General features: G+C 36.8%; 1 protein-coding gene across 1 annotated transcript; it reads right to left on the minus strand.

Annotated features, from left to right (window-relative positions):
- Positions 1 to 2,210: 2,210 nt before the first annotated feature.
- Positions 2,211 to 6,446, minus strand: LOC145130384 (protein FAR1-RELATED SEQUENCE 4-like). Its single transcript, XM_079065194.1, has 4 exons — positions 6,147 to 6,446; positions 5,703 to 6,095; positions 5,384 to 5,633; positions 2,211 to 2,251 (listed from the first exon to the last, which is right to left on the minus strand). Exons 1-4 carry the CDS (start codon positions 6,444 to 6,446, stop codon positions 2,211 to 2,213), a joined length of 984 nt encoding a protein of 327 aa, XP_078921320.1.
- Between the last annotated feature and the right edge of the window lie 14,752 nt (positions 6,447 to 21,198).

A 21,198-nucleotide genomic window follows, 5' to 3' on the forward strand; every position in this document is an offset into this window, starting at 1 on the left:
TTCTAAAAATATAGAAATTCATAACTTTTTATCTTCTTTCTATTGATATCAAATTTGATAATCTTTTTTTTTTACTTTTTTTTATTTGTTCAGATTCACATTGTGAATCTGCACTATAAATCATTAATTCTGTATAAATTCACTATATGAATCTGCACAAGGTGAATCTGGATAGATTTAGAATATGAATCTGAATAAATTCACAGTGTGAATCTGAATAGATCATTTTTTTTTCAATCAAATTTGATATCAATGGATGGAGGATAAAAAGTTATAAATTTCTATATTTTAGTTTTTTTTATGAAAATTTTACTCTAAAAGTTGAGAAAAGATTGGTTCCTTGGTTCTAAAGTTTAAATGGTTCCTTGTTGAACCCAACCCTATATATATATATATATATATATATATATATATATATATATATATATCATTACTATATATAAAAACCTTATTATGTGGTGTCGCCTAAATCAAATTTGCAAGGTTTCACGACACGTGCCCTACCCACTGAACGACGCCATGGACATCAAACTTGATTCAAACCGCCTCATTATACTTTGTGTCGTATCGATTGATCAACGACGTTTCTGGCCTTTCCAACTGCCCAATCCACCATTTCCCTCTGCTAAAACTCATCATCCCATCTAATAAAATCCCAACCCGCTATTTACAGACATGAAGAAGGAAATCGAGATACAAAGAGTGAAAAAAATATCTCTTCTTCCCTCCGAATTTATCTTCGCAACACTACATCAATCGATGTATCCAACACCCTCTATCTGTAAGTCCCAAAACACTTAGAGCAACAAGATATCAATCAAACTATCCAAAGAATGCAGAATATAAATCAGATAGTGATTCAAGAACACACAAAATAGCTTCAAATGCACCCGATTCAATTATCAATAAATCGTCTGATACACCAGAATATTCTTGACAGCCGAATACCATAAAGATTGAACAACTAACTCCTAAACGGCTGAGAACAACATATATATACCAAGTACAAAGCCTTAAAGGCCCAAGCCCAGGCTAACCGAAATCACTATGGTGATTTCGGTCCCCATAACCGAGAACATTATAAGCCCACTAGGAATGTACAATTCCAAGCCCAAGAACAATAAAATCCCAACATAAACCATAAATATGACCCAACAATCTCCCCCTTGGTTTATTGCTGGCTGAATTTACGACTTTTCCACAAGATGAACATCAGAATCAGCTAACGCCCCTGCCCACAACCTCTTATCAATGATTGTCGCAATCATGCCGGTGAAAGCCTTTGCAGCAGCTTCAAACATTTCATTTTCTACCATGAGCTGATGCTTGGATAAAGTATGAATGTCTTACTCACCAAATTTCAGCAAATCCCTAGGATAAACAAGACGAATATGATCCTTCTTTGTCTTGATTACAACAGTCGTTGTAGCCTCATCATATACCCAATATAGCAAATCATTCAAAGATCCATCAGGTACACACTGAGTAATAGGGATATTTTTGGCTTTATTTGTAGGCGGCCACATAACATTCCTCATAGTCTTGTTGGTGCGGGGATCAATAAAACCCTTGACCCTTTTAAAGAACGATGACGTTGTTTTCAAGCCTTCAAAGGTCATCTTTGATTTATCTTCTAGGAACTTTTTAAACGCCCATGCGTTGGGATCATTTGTTGGATTGTGGAACGGTGCGTGGACCAGCTCTGCAAGATCAACTTTTGTCCGAGACACGAAGTCAATCTTCTTTGCATAGTACTCAATGTTGCCGCTTTTTCGCTTCACAGTCCACATCTTCTTATCAACTTCATATCCCCACATGAGAATTCCAGAACGATCGCCATATCTGTCCATAAATTTTCTCTTACCAAGGTCTTTGATAAACATTTGTGGGTGATCACCAGGAGCATTCTGATCAGAGTTTTTCATCAGAAGCATTTTATTTTTCTTCAACTTATCAACTTTCCTCTGCTTCTCCCTTCTTTCTTCAGTTGTGGCAGAGCCAGAAGACAAAATTTGATCAATGTTAGCATCTGGTGCAGGACGAACCATGACTCTTTCAGATGTCTCTACGACTCTCTCTGATGTCTCTAAATCTTTTCCACCATCATCACCTGAAGTCTTGAACTCATCACCAAATTTTCCAATTGATTTGTCTTTGAGGTCATAATAGAGAGTTGTCAACCCGCCAAGATTGGCTTGAAGGTCCGAGATCTACTTATTCTTTTGAGAATTTTCTTTTTCAAGCTCAGACACTGTGACAACACAAAAAAAAATTATTTCAATTTTTAAAAAGCCAACCTTCTCACCTTGATCTATCTTATTTAAGTAGGTCTAAAACCTGGCTTTGGTTAAAAACCTTAAATTATAAGAGTTGTTGAATTAGAAGTGTGCATGAAACCGAGAACTTGTCCGAGCTATAGACCCAACTTTGCATAGCCTTAGAAGCTTCTGACCGTAAACCTCGGGCGTGAACTCCTCGGCCGTGAACATGCCTCACAGCCGTGAACTTCGGAGCTGTGAACGGTTCTCGGCCGTGAACACTTCGGACCCCACTTTCTTCCCTATATATATATATATATATATGTTTAATCGATTTTTCTTTCACTTCTTCTTCTTCTGGCCGTGAACTTGAGCTTCTCTCTCAAGTATCATATATCAAGAACACCACTTTTCACTATTAAACATCCCGTTTCCTTTGCCTCTCCTTAGTATACCATTTAGGAGCTTCAAACACTCACCAAGCATCAAGATCTTCAAGTGTTCTTGCGATCATTTGGGCCGTGAACCCTCCTTAGGGTCGCGAACCCTTCATGCTAGCAGTGATCACATCAAGCTAGCCGTGAACCCCTCTTCAATCTTCAAAATTCGATTCTAACACTTCTTTGTAAGTGTTCCCTACATCATAGGCTGTTCCTTTACACCTTAGTTGTTATTATGCACTAACTATATACATATACATGTCAAAATTTCTATTTAGGACTTGTTTTTGTCTCAGGATCTAACTAGTGGAAAACATCCTAAACCGAACCTTCAATCGAATCACCCACAAAAGGTGAGTTCATACCCCCCGTGTTTTCATAATTTTTACTGCTTTAAAGGGGGGAATACAAGTCTAACACAATGATTTTGTGTTACAAATAAATGGTTTTAAAATATCTTACAAAATGGATTTCAATTATCTTCAAATCAAATGGTTTCAAATTGTGTTAAAATGACATCAAGTCACCAAAAGTATTTCAAAATGGTTAAACTCTTTAAACTATTTTATAAACTTATATTTTCCCCAAAAATCATATATATATATATATATATATATATATATATATATATATATATATATATATATATATATGAACAAATTACGCGAATGGTCCTTTAGGTTTTGGATTTTTCCCTAATGTAGTCCCTACGGTACTTTTTTCCCTCAAATAGTACCTATGGACCATAAGTTGCACGCGTTTGGTCCCCGAGTTGGATGTCCGTCCATTCCAACGTTAAGTTGCCCCCATGTGACTTGCACATGAGGGTATATGTCATTTTAGCCTAAAGGACCTTTTCTGAACATATAAATTAACGCTTATATTACTTCTTCTTGTTCTTACTCCTAATTTAATCAATCACTACTACTGTTAGAGAAAGAAAGCTGTGGAAAATGCCGATATGTGCTTGTGGAAATTGTGATCTAGCCATCGTCACTTCCTGGTCAGATCGCAACCCTGGAAGGCGATTTTGGTCTTGTCTTCGTAATGAGAGAAGGTGTGGTTGGATTGGGTGGTTTGATGAGCCCATGTGCCCTAGATCGGTGGAAGTGATACCTGGGTTAATCAGGTCTATGAACAAGCTCCAAGAATCTCTTCAACAAGCTACACTGCAAGCTAGGATGTATAAGTTAATCATTCTCTTCAGTTGGGGTCTTTTTGCAATTCATTACTTGAAGCATGGTTGAAGTTGCCTCTGAATGTGGTGTCTGAATGCAAGAAGTAGTGTCGTCGTCATAAGGTTAATGTACTGGTGGTCTTATTTTGAGTCTGAAGACAGGAAATTATAGCATGGTTTATGTAATGTTTGTGTCTTTTTTGAGTTTGACTGCAGTAAATTATGTTCTGGTTAATGTTGTCTTAATGTTATAGTCTTTTTGTAATCAAATGGTTTAATTTCAGAACAAGGTTATTGTGTCATGGCTTTGTGCAATCAAATATTATTGACAAGAACACCAATTCAACATGTATGGCCATACACTTTGAATATCACAAATACTAGTTGACAAGAACAAGAATATAACAAAAATGATATTGTATATCACAACAGCAGTTGACATTGTTTCATAGTTTACCTATGAGTACAATGATTCAAGGTCAACATGCATGACCATACAAAATAAGGAGCCCAAAGTAAGTATTGTTTGGTACATAAACATAGGTGTTAACATAACCATAAAAGTAAAATGCAAATTACATCAAAAGACCTAATGGTTCTCAACAACACCCCCATCCTCACTTCTATCCTCCTGTTTCTTCAGTTCTTTTGTCATTAGGGCCACCTTGACCTTTACAAGTTCTTGAATTATGCCCTTTGTTGTTGCACTTTCTACATGTGACAGTGGTCCACCTCTTGGACAGTTTATGCCCCTATGTAGCAGGTTCATCATATGCCCTCTTCCTTTTCTTCTTGGGCCTACCCACCTACAAATGTACATAAGATTAAATTGTTGTTCTTAAAAAACTGCAGTTATATTGATATATGAAGACATACCTGAACAACATGTTTGGGTGGAAGCAACTTGGTTGGGCATTGTGATTTGGGCCACATCAATATACCATTTATAGGTTTAATTTTGTGTTTGTACACTTCTGCCCATGTAACTAGTCAGTAGCATGGGTGGACCCAATGCTCCAACCCAGGAACATTCTTTGCTCCATGTTTAATATTGTCCCATATTGCACTTATTACATGTGAGCATAACATGCCTGTAATTTCCCAATGTCTACATGTGCATGTTTTTTCATCCAAATTCACAATAAACTGATCACCCCAATGAGTAGTGACTTGAGTTTTAACCCCATTGAAAATACACTTGTGCTTTTGTGCTTGTCTTTTCATTTGATCAAGAAGACTAGTGGCAGTTGGTGTGAGAGGACCATGGCATCTATCAATCTCTCTTTGGACATTGCAAATTCTCTTCATCAAATACTCTCTAATATACTCCAAACAATAAATGATAGGTTTGTCCCTACCACCTTGTATTTTTCCATTCAGAACCTCACACAGGTTATTCAACAAGATGTTAGTATGTGCCCTCCATGTTTAGTCATATAATACAAAATGAGAACAAATCCTAACAATGACAAGTAAATGTTAACATAAAGGAAAGATGAAGTACTAACCTGAGAAATGAGATCTTGCCCAATGAGCTGGAGGAATCTGTATCAGCCAATCATGAGCTTCAACTTTGAATTTCTTTAGCTCTTCTAATGCTTTCTCAAAATGCCTTACAGTAGTAGCAGTTGCACATGCCCACACCAAATCTTTGAGCTCTTTATCCTTCCACTGCCTTTTCATATTTTCATAAATATGCCTCAGACAGAACCTATGCTCAGCTTGAGGCAAAAGTTTGGCAATTGCAGGAATGATACCCTATTTAAATATTTCAATACTTAGTTGACTAAATAACAACAATATCAAATTAAATTGAAGTATATGTACCTTCTGCCTATCTGAGATGAAAGTGAAGTTTGAATTAGCATAAAGTTCCAGATCATCACCAAGTTGTTCCAAAAACCATGTCCATGAATTTGTGGTTTCATTCTCAACAAGAGCATATGCAAGAGGATATATCCCATTATTGGAATCTACCCCTACGGCAGTCAAAATTTGACCAGGATAGGGACCTTTCATGAAAGTACCATCCAACCCTATGAAATCCCTTAGATTAGCCTTAAATCCTTCCTTTAATGATCCTAAACAAATGTAAATTCTCCTAAATGTCCTTGTATCAGAATTTAAATTTGGCTCAGTGTAACAATCGATCTTCACATTAGTACCTGGGTTTCTTTCCATCAACTCTAGTCCATAGTCCCTCAAAATAGCATATTGTTTCTAAAAATCCTCAAAAACATGCTTCTGAGCCAATTCCTTTGCCCGATGTACCTTCATTCTTGACATGTTCATCTCGAATTTTTGGATGAGATCTTCTTGAAGTGCATTGACCGGAATGGTTGGATTACTCTCAATTTGTTTCACAATGTTTGCTGCAATGAATTTGTAGTTGCAAGCTTTAATGGTTCTTGATTGCACACACCGATGTTCACTAACTAGGGTGTTCACTACCCATTCATCTGTCTCTTTAGGTCTAGACACTAGTACAACCCAAGGACATTTACCCTCTTTCATATTTACTGTTTTGTCCTTGAATCCAATCCTTGACTTTGTCCATGGCCCACCACTCATATCTGGGACCACTCCTCTACACTTAGCCCTAATCCTTGTTTTGTCATTTTTTTCAAAATGTAAATCCCTTTTGGTTTCTACTGCATGTTTGTTTATATATTCTTTCACATCTTTCTTTGTTTTGAACTTCTGTCCTAATGTGATAGCCTTTTGATGAACTACACCCTCAGAACAATTTTTCGAAAAATAGGGTAAGGATCAACATCCCCTTTTGAACTTCCCCCACCATATTCTGCGTCCACATCCCCCATTACCTCATAATCATCCACTGGATCAACATCCCCTTTTGGTTGGTGCTCATCCCATGTGTCAACATCTTTTTTACCATGGTTATCCTCAAACTGTACCCCCCTAAAGGGATCACTCTCTCGATCAACTGAGTGTTTTTTGTTGATTACAGGTTTATAGGGTACAATTAACTTTGACAAATCAGTGGACTCATTCAAATCCAACTTTTTACTACATGAAACAATTGATTTCCTTTTCATTCTAACCCTATTCATTTCAGGAGAATCATTCCCTTCAACTTCCTCAATACGAACCTTCAATGGGGACTTAAAGTAAGGGACCACTCTAGTATTTCCATGCTCGATGTACAAATTAATTTCCTTATGATTAAGCACATACCTTGCAAGTTGAATGACTTCCTGATCGGTGCCAAGGGGTAACAATCCACTATCCAAGTCTGTCTCTGGGATCATGAAATGGTAAAACACTATACCTCCATCATTGTACCCTAAAACTGCCATCATATCATCTAACTCGTGGACTGAAAACACATCCATGTCCACAAAATCAAAGTGATCCACAAGCCCATCTATGTATGACCTTCCAGATACCGTATTTGTGAACGAACCTCCATGATTTATCTTGAATGTGCAAAAGCTTGAAATAGAACCTGATGTGAACATTCAAGAAAAATAAAATGTTAATGATGGAGGAAAGAAAAATTACATTTCATCAAAACCTAGCATTACAAGGTCCGTGCTTACCATATTCTTTACGTAGGTCAGGTGGTTGGGTGTAGCGTGGACGTAAAGACCACAATGTGAGCACCATTTTCCTCGATACACCCTTCAATCAGTTGAACTGTTTTGTCGGACGACGATAAGAACTCACGATTGAAGAAGATGGGATGATCAAAAGGCTTTCTTGGGGAAAGAGATAGAGTGTAAAGTCAATGTTTGAAACTAAACCCCACCACCTTAATGGATATAACTGTTAATTTATATGTTCAGAAAAGGTCCTTTAGGCTAAAATGACATAAATACCCTCATGTGCAAGTCAAATGGAGCAGCTTAACGTTGGAATGGACGGACATCCAACTCGGGGACCAAACGTGTGCAACTTATGGTCCGTAGGTACTATTTGAGGGAAAAAAGTACCGTAGGGACTACATTAGGGAAAAATCCAAAACCTAAAGGACCATTCGCGTAATTTGTTCTATATATATATATATATATATATATATATATATATATATATATATATATATAGGGTTGGTTTCATGTGAGACGACCTAATTTTGTGAGACTGTGAGACGCAATCCTATGATGGGTTTTAGGTAAAACAAATAAACTAGAAAACAATTCCTAAGTTCACATGCAACCTACTTTGGATCTATGTTTTAACTATTGAACATACAACTTTGAATTGCAAAATAAGAACCCTAGAGGAGAGAGGCTAATTTCGAAATTAACAAACTAGGGTTTAGGGTTTACATACCTTTCAATTGTTATAGCAAACAATTGATAATCCTCTTGATCTTGATCTTGATCTTCTTGGAAGCTTAGCACCACAAATGTAATGCCTCTAATGGAATCACACCCAAGAACTAGCAAGAAGGAAACTTGGAGGAGAGAGGATGGAGAGAGTATGCAATTTCGGCCTTAGGGTTTCTTCCAAAGAAACCAGTGACCTCAAATGTGAGCTAGGAGGCTCCTTAAATAGCTGAGGGATCTAGGGTTTAGGGAAAACCCTAGTTATCCTTTGCTTAGGGCCTAAGCAAGACCCAAGGCCTTATCTTGGACCCCTTGGACGAATTCTCTAGGGTTTCCCTTAGGGTTTTCGTCCACCCCCTTCCAAGGGAGTTCTGGATCCTTCCATTCAACTATCAGTTAATTGCAAACTAGTCCCTACACTTTATAATTAATTCTTTTAACCCCAAAATCAATTCTGATTAATTTCTGGCTAACAATTAATTAAACATAATGATTTCTAATTAATATATTGATCCATTAACATATTAATAAATCATTATATATATATATATATATATATATATATATATATATATATATATATATATATATTAATTTATTAATCTTATAAATTAATATCTCTCCTTTCATAATTTCCTTGTCTAGTTGCTAGGTTGAGGGCAACCCAAAAGGACTGTGCTGCTATCAATTCAAGTACATACCAATTATAGTTATGGGCTTAGACACCTAATCCAACAGTCTCCCACTTGGATAAGTCTGTAACTATAATTGCTAGTATGCGTTCTAAATTTGACCAGCAAATTGTAGCTTCCAAAAAGCTGCTGCCGAACTCTGACCCAGTCAGTTACGTGTCCTAAGATAAGTGATCAGATAACCCTTCGTTCTGCTTGATATCCCCAGACAAAAGACATGGAATGTAATCAATCTCTTTGTCCAGAATCTATGTTTCCCGATTCCTGATTTGTGATGATGTAGGACTTCTAATCGAACACATCAATTTAGTCCTGGCTGGGCCCAGCACATAAGTCAACACCAAATCATCGAGGGGCCCACAGATATCGCTTTTCCTGTTAGGGCAAAAGGAACGAATAAACGTTGACTCATATGCTTGTATCTTTTACTCATCAAATTATGCATGACAATACGTTTCATAACACCAAGTTACTGATGCGTTTTCGTATCACCAATGCACAACCGACTTGTAAATTACAACTCATATATCTTCGTTTCAAGATTATAAGATATTATCGTCTCAGTATTACTCGTGATGAACTCCATGAAGTAATACTCTGAGCGAGGGTTTATCCAATACTCAAATCTCAATTTCTGAGTACTCATGAACGTTGCAGCAATTCTATTGCCATGTCTATCCTTAGACAATCTGCAATCCAATTCATGACAGTCTTAATTCATTACTTACTTCCAAGAGTACGAGCGACTGTGGAGTTTGAATAATCTCATTATTCAGGAAGTAAAACATGCAAAAATGAAACACAATAATAAACAATTGACAAAAGGTAGTAGCCAAACTTATAAATAATACTTTATTATTTAATCACCAAAAGTCAATTACATTTACTTTGTTACAAGTTTCAAAAACTAATCTAACTACTAAAACTAATATCATCTTTCAGTCCTATGCTCCGAGCATGCTGAATATGCTTAGCCCTACTCAGACCCTTTGTGAGGGGATCTGTTGGGTTATCTTCAGATGACACCCTCTTTACTATAAGATGGCCTTCTTCAACTCTATGTCTGATGAAATGGTACTTTCTGTCGATATGTCTGGTCTTACCATGATCTCTCGGTTCCTTTGTCAAGGCAACCGCTCCTTCATTATCGCAGAACAGTTCCATAGGCTCCTGGATGGTTGGAACAACTCCGAGATCCCCGATGAAGTTCCTCAACCAAGCTGCTTCTTTCGACGCTTCACTTGCTGCTATGTACTCTGATTCACAAGTAGAATCAGCCACCGTATTTTGCTTGGAACTCTTCCAAGTAACTGCTCCTCCATTCAGTAAAAACACCCAGCCCGACTGAGAACGGAAGTTATCTCTATCCGCCTGAAAGCTGGCATCACTGTAACCATCTACTCTTAAAGTATCACTGCCACCAAGCACAAGGACCCAGTCCTTTATCCTTCGCAAATAGTTGAGTATATTCTTAACTGCTATCCAATGAGCTCTACCTGGGTTTCCCTGATAGCGACTGACCATGCTCAAAGCAAATGCCACATCAGGACGAGTACATGTCATAGCGTACATGATCGATCCGACAGCGGAAGCATAAGGTACACGACTCATGTCATCTATTTCAACATCTGTACTCGGGCATTGAGTCTTACTCAATTTGGTATTGCTCTGGATAGGTAGCTCTCCCTTCTTGGAATTTTCCATACTAAACCTCTTTAGTACCTTATCCAAGTATGTGCTCTGACTAAGTCCAGTTAGTCTCTTCTTTCTATCTCTCAATATTCTAATCCCAAGAATATAGGCAGCTTCTCCAAGGTCTTTCATGGCAAAACATTTTCCAAGCCAAGACTTAACTTCTTTCAAGGTTGGAATGTCGTTACCAATGAGTAATATGTCATCGACATACAACACCAGAAAAGTTACTATACTCCCAATAGCCTTGATATACACACAGAACTCATCTTCACTTCTAGAGAAACCAAACTCTTTGACTTTCTCATGGAAGCAAAGATTCCAACTGCGAGATGCTTGTTTCAATCCATAAATGGATTTCTCAAGCTTGCACACTCTATTGGGGAACTTTGCATCAACAAAACCCTCTGGCTGACTCATGTAAACATCTTCAGCCAACTTCCCATTAAGGAAAGCAGTTTTGACATCCACCTGCCAGATTTCATAATCATGAAAGGCAGCTATGGCGAGCAATATCCTAATAGATTTAATCTTAGCTACTGGTGAGAAGGTCTCATCATAGTCAACCCCTGGGGTTTGAGTGAAACCTTTTGCAACCAGTCGAGCTTTGAATGTGTGCACATTCCCATCCATGTCTGTCTTCTTCTTGAAGATCCATTTGTACCCAACTGTCTTGCGACCTGGTGCACTATCAACCAAATTCCAAACTTGGTTGTCATACATGGACTTAATCTCGTTGTCCATTGACTCTTTCCACTTGGAAGCCTCTGGGCCTGCCATTGCTTCCTTATAAGTGACTGGTTCATCTAAGTTTACCAGTGTTCTGTCACTTATGAATGTGTCACCATCTGAAGTAATATGAAAACCATACAACTCAGGTGGCACACTCACCCTAGTGGATCTTCTAAGAGGTAATGAGTTATCAATTGGTTCAACAGGAACTGTTTCCTCTGGTTGAGTGCTAGTGTCATCTAAGGTTCCTTCATTGGCTGACTCTTGAATTTCTTCAAGGTCAATAGTGCTCCCACTGTCCTCTTTGAATATGAGCTCTCTTTCAAGAAAGACTCCTCTTCGTGCTACAAAGACCACGTTCTCACTAGGCCTGTAGAACAAATATCCAAAAGACTACTTTGGGTAACCAATGAAAACACATTTCTCACTTTTAGCTGCTAGCTTGTTGTGAGTCTCTCGTCTTATGAAAGCTTCACAACCCCAGACTTTAATATGTGCTAACGAGGGAACTTTCCCTGTCCACATTTAGTGAGGTGTTTTGGCAACCTTCTTTGTAGGGACAAGATTGAGGATGTGGGCGGCTGTCTCTAAGGCATACCCCCAGAAGTGAATAGGAAGCGAAGCCCGACTCATCATAGAACGAACCATGTCTAACAAGGTTCGATTGCGCCTCTCAGCTACACCATTTAACTGTGGTGTCCTAGGAGGAGTCAATTGTGAGACTATCCCACATTCTTTCAGATAGTCGTTAAACTCGATACTAAGATACTCCCCGCCTCTATCGGATCTAAGTATCTTTATCTTTCTGCCCAATTGATTTTCGACTTCATGCTTAAACTCTTTGAACTTTTCAAAAGTTTCTGACTTATGCTTGATCAAGTAGATATATCCATATCTGCTATAATCGTCAGTGAAAGTCACATAGAATCGATTAGCATCTCTTGTAGTTGATCTGAAGGGCCCACACACATCCGTGTGTATGAGATCCAACAGACCTTCACCTCTTTCACAAGACCCTGTGAATGGTGATTTTGTCATCTTTCCCAAAAGACAAGATTTACACATATCATCTGACTTTAGATCAAATGATTCCAACACTCCATCCTTTTGGAGTTGGGCTATGCGTTTCTTGTTAATGTGTCCAAGACGACAATGCCACAAGCATGCCTTGTCTACACTATTAGACAAGTCAATATTAAGTACACTATTTCCTAGGCTATCAACACAAGTCACTGTTTCATACACACCATTACAAGGCAAAGCTTCAAACATAAAAACACCATTCTTATAAACAGAAATTGAACCATTCAAATCATTAAAAGAATATGTAAAACCTTGTCTGAACAATGCATGAAATGAAATAATGTTTCTCGTCATCTCAGACGAATAGCAACAATTTATTAAATCTAATCTAACATCATTACTAAGCAGAAGCTGATAAACTCCGATCTTGGTTACTGGTGAAGACTTTCTGTTTCCCATGATCAGGTTTATCCTTCCTCGCTCTATCTCCTCACTTTCCTTTAGACCCTGCAAATCAGAACAGATATGAAAACCACATCATGTATCAAGGACCCATGAACGAGAAGATAATGAGTTATTAGCAGAAATAGTGTAAATACCTGCCGAAGATGGCTTCACTTTGCCATCCTTGATATCTTGTAGATATTGTGGGCAAGATCTCTTCCAATGCCCCTTTTGGTTGCAGTAAAAGCAAACTGCCTCTTTTGGATCAGAAACATAGGGAGTGGAACCATTGGGCTTAGCCTTTGGGCCATTACTAGATGACCCAGCTTGAGCCTTGCTCTTCCAGTTTTGCTTGGGAGGACCTTTCCTCTTTTTCCCCTTTCCCTGTCCAATAGCCAAAACAGGGGCACTCGTAGGTGTGGAGGGTATACTTTTACCCTTCATCCCTGCCTCAGCTGTCTGCAACAAGTTGTGCAATTGGGCCAAGGTCTGCTCAGTATTGTTCAAATGTTAAGTTAAAATAAACTGACCATAACATTCAGGAAGTGAGTTCAAGACCATATCAATGGCCAATTCCTCATCAAAGTGAATATTGAGCTTGACCAAACGCTCTATGTAGCGTTGCATTCTTTGCACATGTGACACAACCGACTCCCCATCTTTCATCTTGCAAGCCATGAGTGACTTGACTACTTCGAACTTTTCTTGACGAGCTCGCTTATGGTACTTTTCCATAAGGTCCTTGTTCATCTCGAAAGGCCAGTAGTCCTCATAGTACCTCTGCAGTTCTGGGGACATAGTTGCCACCATGATGCATGCCACTTTGGTAGCATCATCGTAATGTTTCTTGTAGGCAGCAAGATCTTCAGGAGTAGCTTCATTCTCATCAAGCTCTTTGAGCTCCTTTTCAAGAACATATTCTTTGTTCTCGAAACGAAGAGCCATCTTGATGTTGTGCATCCAATCGTTATAGTTTGAGCCATCCATAACGACTTTGGAGCATATATTGAGCAAAGAGAAGTTTTGGTTGGAGGAGGACGAAGCAGAAGTGTTTCCAGGAGTAGACATCTGAAAAGAAAGAAGGTTTTAGTTAGATTTCAAGATGCCTTAATAAAATAACCCAAAGATATAATATCAAGGTTAGGATCCAACTATGAAGATTCACAACTTAGAAATGGGATGCCGAGATCCAAGTGCAAATTTCATAAAGGTAGGTGAATGACGATTCACCAATTCCACCATTAGACGAAACAAACGAAGTGAAATTCCTAATTCTTTTGAGATACATTGAAACTATTCAATGACATGTTTTAATCTCAGATTATGCTCTTCTATTTGTGACTGGGATGCCGAGGATCACATACAAGATGTGAATAACCATGCAAATGTGCTTGGTAACCTCATTGTCTTTATCATTAACTATTGATGTGCTGGTAAACCACACACGCTCCATCAAAATGACAATTATGAGATACCCATTACTACTCTTTATTAGTGCCTTTTAGTGTGCTGGTTAACCACACACGCTCCACTAACGACCAATAAAGCATAATGTGCAATTTCATGGATTAGCATACTTTTCACATTTTTCCTAAAGTAACTAGAGTTGGGATTTTGAAAATAATGTTCTAGTACTTTCTTTAATATCATTATACTTTTAATGAGAAGTAGTTGTCCTATCAAATCCGTTCTGCTAACGACCCTCCACTAATCAAGGAAGCGGTGGGTGAGAGTGGACACCCATTCAACTACCATTTTATAGGCAGTTTCCTTATACCCCACTTATAGATTAGCTTCGTGAATGAGGCATACTAGCGATTTGACTGACCATATTCTTATACATATATAATATTAAACTTTTAATTATAATATATATATAAGGTGTGTTTTAAAACATTTTAAAACTTCAAGGGTTTATAAATTTCGAAATTTAAGCTATTAAATTTAAATTTAAATAAACCAATTAACTAGATTTAATATTTATCTTTTAATTAACTATTAATCAAATTATTAAATCTTGTAAGGATTATCTAATTAAATTAATCCATTAATTTAATCCTAATCCTTATCCCTCTAAATTTCGAAAAATAGGGTAAGGATAATTATCTAATTAATCTAATTAAGTAACAATTATCCAAAACAAGAAACCCTAGTTATCCTCTAGCATATTTCGAAATTCACAAGGGAGTAGGCTAGGGTTTTCAAAACCCTAACCCTAATTTCGATTAGGGTTCTTTGGAGGCTAGGGTTTTCGAAAAAAACCTTTGATCCAAAACCCTAGAAATCGCAAATTATGGCATTTAGGGTTTAATAGCTATAAACCCTAATTTGCAATTCAACAATTCTAGCAATTCAATTTAAAACAACAATGGCTCTGATACCACTGATGGGGTTTAGGTAAAACAAATAAACTAGAAAACAATTCCTAAGTTCACATGCAACCTACTTTGGATCTATGTTTTAACTATTGAACATACAACTTTGAATTGCAAAATAAGAACCCTAGAGGAGAGAGGCTAATTTCGAAATTAACAAACTAGGGTTTAGGGTTTACATACCTTTCAATTGTTATAGCAAACAATTGATAATCCTCTTGATCTTGATCTTGATCTTCTTGGAAGCTTAGCACCACAAATGTAATGCCTCTAATGGAATCACACCCAAGAACTAGCAAGAAGGAAACTTAGAGGAGAGAGGATGGAGAGAGTATGCAATTTCGGCCTTAGGGTTTCTTCCAAAGAAACCAATGACCTCAAATGTGAGCCAGGAGGCTCCTTAAATAGCTGAGGGATCTAGGGTTTAGGGAAAACCCTAGTTATCCTTTGCTTAGGGCCTAAGCAAGACCCAAGGCCTTATCTTGGACCCCTTGGACGAATTCTCTAGGGTTTCCCTTAGGGTTTTCGTCCACCCCCTTCCAAGGGAGTTCTGGATCCTTCCATTCAACTATCGGTTAATTGCAAACTAGTCCCTGCACTTTATAATTAATTCTTTTAACCCCAAAATCAATTCTGATTAATTTCTGGCTAACAATTAATTAAACATAATGATTTCTAATTAATATATTAATCCATTAACATATTAATAAATCATTTATATATATATATATATATATATATATATATATATATATATATATTAATTTATTAATCTTATAAATTAATATCTCTCCTTTCATAATTTCCTTGTCCAGTTGCTAGGTTGAGGGCAACACAAAAGGACTGTGCTGCTATCAATTCAAGTACATACCAATTATAGTTATGGGCTTAGACACCTAATCCAACATCCTAGCTACTCATTTAGTAGATAAACAAAAAACATTTTTAAAATGCAAAATAATTGAAAATTTTCGAATTTTTTTTTCAAATATTATTTTCGGAATATATATTTTACAAAAAAATATAAAAAAAATACCAAATTTTTTTTAAAAAAAATACATTTTTTTACATATTCTACTAGAATATTAGAATATTTTACATATCTGACAAATCTAGTAGAATATTCTAACATTCTAAAAATCACATCAGAATTTTTACAGTGTAATATTCTATTAGTATATTTCACGTATTTTAAAAAAAACGATAATTTTTTTATTTATTTTAATTTTTTTTATTTTTTTTAGGTCATTAAAGTTCCGAAAATAATAATTAAAAAAAGAATTTTTGGATTTTTCCTTTTATTTTGCATTTTAAAATTATTTTTAGATTTGGTCTCACGGTCTCACAAAATTAGCATGGTCTCAAATGAACCTGAACTTATATATATATATATATATATATATATATATATATATATATATATATATATATATATATAAGATTTAAAGGGATTATGACTGATAACTCGCTTTATTTCATTTTCCTTGTTTGGATGTGGACTTAGGGTATAGGTTATTTGTCCGAATGTCGTTTAAATTTTAGTTATATAATTGTATATGTATATAAATATAAAGGTTATTTCATTCAGTTTTCAATACCCTTTGTAACATGTCGAGCAAGGGGTTGCATTCATGAACAGTTAGTCTCAATACAAAACGTACATATAAATTATAATTGGTATAATTTATGATTCAAGAACACTAACTCACGGGTCAAGTATACAGGAGCATACTATTATACAAAGAATAAGGATTTGATTCAAAACTAGACAAGTGTGAACAACTTACATTACAATTCAAGTATACTAAACAAGGAACATACTATCAATCATTTACTTCAGAATGATTGATTTTTCTTTACTATTATACACGTAACGTCTATATGCTTTTTATGAGTAAATGTTCAGGTTGTTTGTACATTTAAACAACATAGTTAAAGTCCTGTGATTATAACCAGAATCTCCATCCGGAGATCGAGACAAATGTGTATAGATCTATATTGGGATTGACAATCCTGCACTCAGAATGTTAGCTACAGCTGGGCAGGCATGCTTATAAGTGACAATTGTTATCAACAGTTCCGACGCCTCCAAAGCGTTGTTTCAGGCCCTCTAGTCATAGTATGGTTATAATAACTCATCAAAAAGATATTAACAATACGGTTAGTGTATAATTAACTAAACATGAGTAAATTTTCAAAGTACTAGTTTTACAAAAAGATACAAGTTACAGTATAACAGTACATTTTACGATAACAGCTGGTGGAGCCAGGCACACTCACATTTACAAGTTTTACAAGGGAATACAAACAACGAACACCAATATACAAACAGGAGAGTTTTAAAGAATAGTTTCTGTGATTATTTAGCGTGTACACCAGAGTTGTATATGATGAGAAACTGATAGATAGTAGAATGTGTGACGTCTGTTTTGCTTCATTTTCTTTGTTTGGATGTGGCCGTACGGTAGAATCGCACAATCAGTTGTCTGTCCGTTTCTGATTATATATAATATGTACATACTAAGTGGTCATAGGATGGTCTTACATTGCATATCTGGTCTCAAGTCAAAAGAACATAACAAACGGAAAACTGGCTTTTGTAGTTTTATGGTGAATTAAAACTAAGTTTTCTGTTACATAGTACTTCAACACTCATTTAGAACGGTTTTATGGGATTAAAACTACTTTTCAATCACATCAGAAAATATAGGATTTTCTGGGATAAACAATATCATTTTACAAGTAAACTAGTACATTATAAAGGATTCTTAAAGGTTAATATTATGATTTCTTAGCCTATACATTCCCGAGTTATATATGATGAAGACCCGATAGACAATAGAATGTGAGATTTCTATCTTATTTCCTTTTCCTTGTTTGGATGTGGAACTAATGTAGAACCCCACAATCTATTATCCGCCCGACCTTGATTATATTATAACGTGTAAAAGCTAAGTGATGGCATATATTAATTTAACACTTAGTTATAATTGGTATAACTTATATGACTTTTTGTTTGATCTATAATACCTTAGTTTATACCCCAGGGTTACATATGATGAAGACTTGATAGACTAGAGAATGTGTGAATTCCATTTTACTTCCTTTTCCTTGTTTGGATGTGGACTTACGGTGGAATTACACAATCGATTGTCCGTCTAATCTTGATTATATGTAACAGGTATAAACTAAGTGATTATAGAAAGAACCGGCTTAGTCACACTTCTCATTAAGAAAATATAGGATTTTCTTATAGATCACGCGAACCTATTTAAAGAAACAAAGAAGATACTTTATATAACAAAATACTTATGCACTCACCAGCTTTAATGCTGATACTTGCTTTTCAAAATACTTGTATTCTCAGGGATCTAGTAAGACAGGTATTCTGACAGGAGTCGCGAAGATGGAGCATAGTAGCTTTTCGTCTTATCTTTTGATACAATTATAATATTAAACATGTAATGTTTTGAATACATTGTAAACACTTTAATATCAATACTATGTATGTTGTTGCTTTGATTACTATGATACAATTGTTGTGATACTACATATGACGTCCTCCGCCCCCGAACGTTTCCGCCGTTCCGGTTTGGGGGTGTGACAGACACTCTCACATCCAAATTGCCAATTAGAAAGTCTTTCTCAATGGACTCCTGCTTTAACATTACAATCTCTTGTTTAAGCTCATAAATGTTTTGTTGAGAGTCTTCATCACCTCCGTGCCCTGAGCCAATAGATATTCCCTTTCCTCTTGACTGAGGAATAGAGTCTTGAAAGGCAAGTAGCTTGGCTAGCTGGATAGATGCAACATCGTGCTCTGGAGTGGTGGGGCAGATGAGCTTCCCTAGGTAAACGTTTCCTCATGAGCTAAAAAGTCGAAGCCTTCGCCACAAATTGGACTTTGAACATCTTGATGAACCTGGGCTGGTTCAATAATTGGGCTTTGATCATCCTGATGAACCTGAATTGGAGTGACAATCGGGCTTTGGTCATCTTGAATAACCTGGGCTGGTTCAACAATCGGAGTTTGGTCATCTTGAATAACTTAGGTTGGTTCAACAATCGGAGTTGGCTGTTGTACTGGTTCAGTAACAAGCACTCCCGGCCTTGGATCTCTACGTCTTCGCTTTCTTGGCACCAAGGAGGCGTTTAAATCATCTTTATCACTCTCAGATGGAGATTCAGGAGTAACAGGAACTGCTTGGGGAGGCTTCCTTGCAGTTGACTGTAACCGAGCGATAAGAGCTTCTATCTGTTCGGGTGTGGGATCGTTTGGTTGCTTAAAAATGTTGATTTCTTTTTCTGTCTCAGCTGGAGAAATCACAGCCTCATTGACCGGATCCTTCGGTGGTACAAACATACGAAAATCCATACCATCATCATCACTATCACAACCATCATCATCATTATTAACATCATAATCATCATCACTATCAGAAACCTCAAACGAAAAACTGAGATTTGGTCTTGATGGCGCCACATGTTCTTCGGCCACCATAGCAATTGGAGTACTTGAAGTTTGAATACCTTCTGTCTCTGCAAACTTTCCAAAATTTACCAGCTCCTTCAATCCTTGATAGGCCACTTTGGCTACTTTTCTTGATTGCTTCATGAGCCTAAAGGTGTTGGCACCCAAGGCTTTCATATCCAAAGTATCAGACGACCTCTTAATTTGGGGATATTTTTCATTAAAGATCATTTGAAGGAACCTGGGATACATCAAAAATAGGTCATTCTTCTTCCCCTGAAGGTTGCTTTTCATTTCTTCAAAGACAAACCTTGAAAAGTTGTAATCCCAGTCCATTGCTAGAGCGACAATGGCTGAGGTCGCAGTCTGACTAATTTCATCCGATCCACCCTTCCTTCCAGAAATACAAATTACAAAGTAGAGTGCCAGAAACCTCCAGAAAGGTGGTAGCAGCTTCTTGACGGTGGGAGGATAGGTTCCTTCGTAACACATCTTCTCATGGGCTATCTTAACTTGATCAGCAGAATACTCAATTGGAAATGCAGGTGCATCACCAAATTCAAGTACTTCTCGGATAACTTGCTCAGAAATAACTACTTGAGTTCCCTTCACCATCGAATCAATAGCATCGGCTCCATCTGTTCCTTGCTTTTTGATTGAAGCATTTTTCCAGAATTCAGTTATCAGGTTTTTGAAGATGACTGGATTAACACGTAGAGCATGAGAAATCCTGCAATTGTTCAAACCCACGATCATGGATTTGAATTCCTTGTGTGCGGCAGGTGGATCCAAGAGATATCCTGCGATATTGTGAGAATCTACAAACTTCAACTGATCCGCCATTTAACTGCACCAAACGAATCAAGTGAGAATCATAAAAATTAAAAATAAAATTTTATTTTCTCAAAAATTCATATTTTGGTCAAAAATGTCGATTTCGGTCAAAAGGAAGTGAATTCGGTCAAACTATGGGATTTCAGTGAAAAACTGTTGATTTCGGTCAAGCTTTGAGTTTTCGGTAGAAAGGAAACGTTTTCGGTCAGATTCGATCGATTTCGGTCAGTTTGGCATGTCAAACCCAACAATTAATAGGGGTACAACAGACTCCAAATACACTTCTTTAATGCACTAAAATTTAGTACAAGGCAAGCAGAGTCGAACCACAGAGACACGGGATAAAAGTCTATACATCTTTGCGCAAGGTACTTTGGTCACAAAGGGGGATTTGTTTGCAAAAGTAAAAAAATAAAATAACAATCAACCTTAAAAGCATGCACAAAATGAAATAAACTTGTAAACAATTTGATTGAAGGATTCTAGTTCTAGTTCTCAATGTTGTTGTTCAACTTGATTATGACTTGATGTAATTCATGATTGCTATTCTAATTTGGTACTGAAAGATATTAACACGCTCTAATACCTCTCGCTTGTCAAATTATCTATCCAAAACACGCTCTTTGACTAGACCTAGCTTTACTTATTCAACCTAAACACGCTCTTAGATTGTATTGAAAAAATGCATTAAGTTTTGTACAAGCTTCCCAACAATGTTCATTTCTTCTCATACGCTCGGAAGTGTGAAAACATGTGATATATGTTTTA

Source organism: Lactuca virosa, chromosome 8 (assembly GCF_052849685.1).
Source record: "Lactuca virosa cultivar CGN04683 chromosome 8, Lactuca_virosa_CGN04683_v6, whole genome shotgun sequence".
In the NCBI taxonomy this organism is placed as follows: Eukaryota; Viridiplantae; Streptophyta; class Magnoliopsida; order Asterales; family Asteraceae; genus Lactuca; species Lactuca virosa.

Bases quoted from the DNA above. Each gene is read 5' to 3' on its own strand.
- LOC145130384 (XM_079065194.1), bottom strand. From the start codon at position 6,446: ATGAGTGGTGGGCCATGGACAAAGTCAAGGATTGGATTCAAGGACAAA. The intron at 6,096-6,146 runs GTACATCGGGCA...GAGGATTTTTAG, and splicing joins TGAACATGTCAAGAATGAAG to AAACAATATGCTATTTTGAG. The intron at 5,634-5,702 runs GTACATATACTT...ATATTTAAATAG, and splicing joins TCATCTCAGATAGGCAGAAG to GGTATCATTCCTGCAATTGC.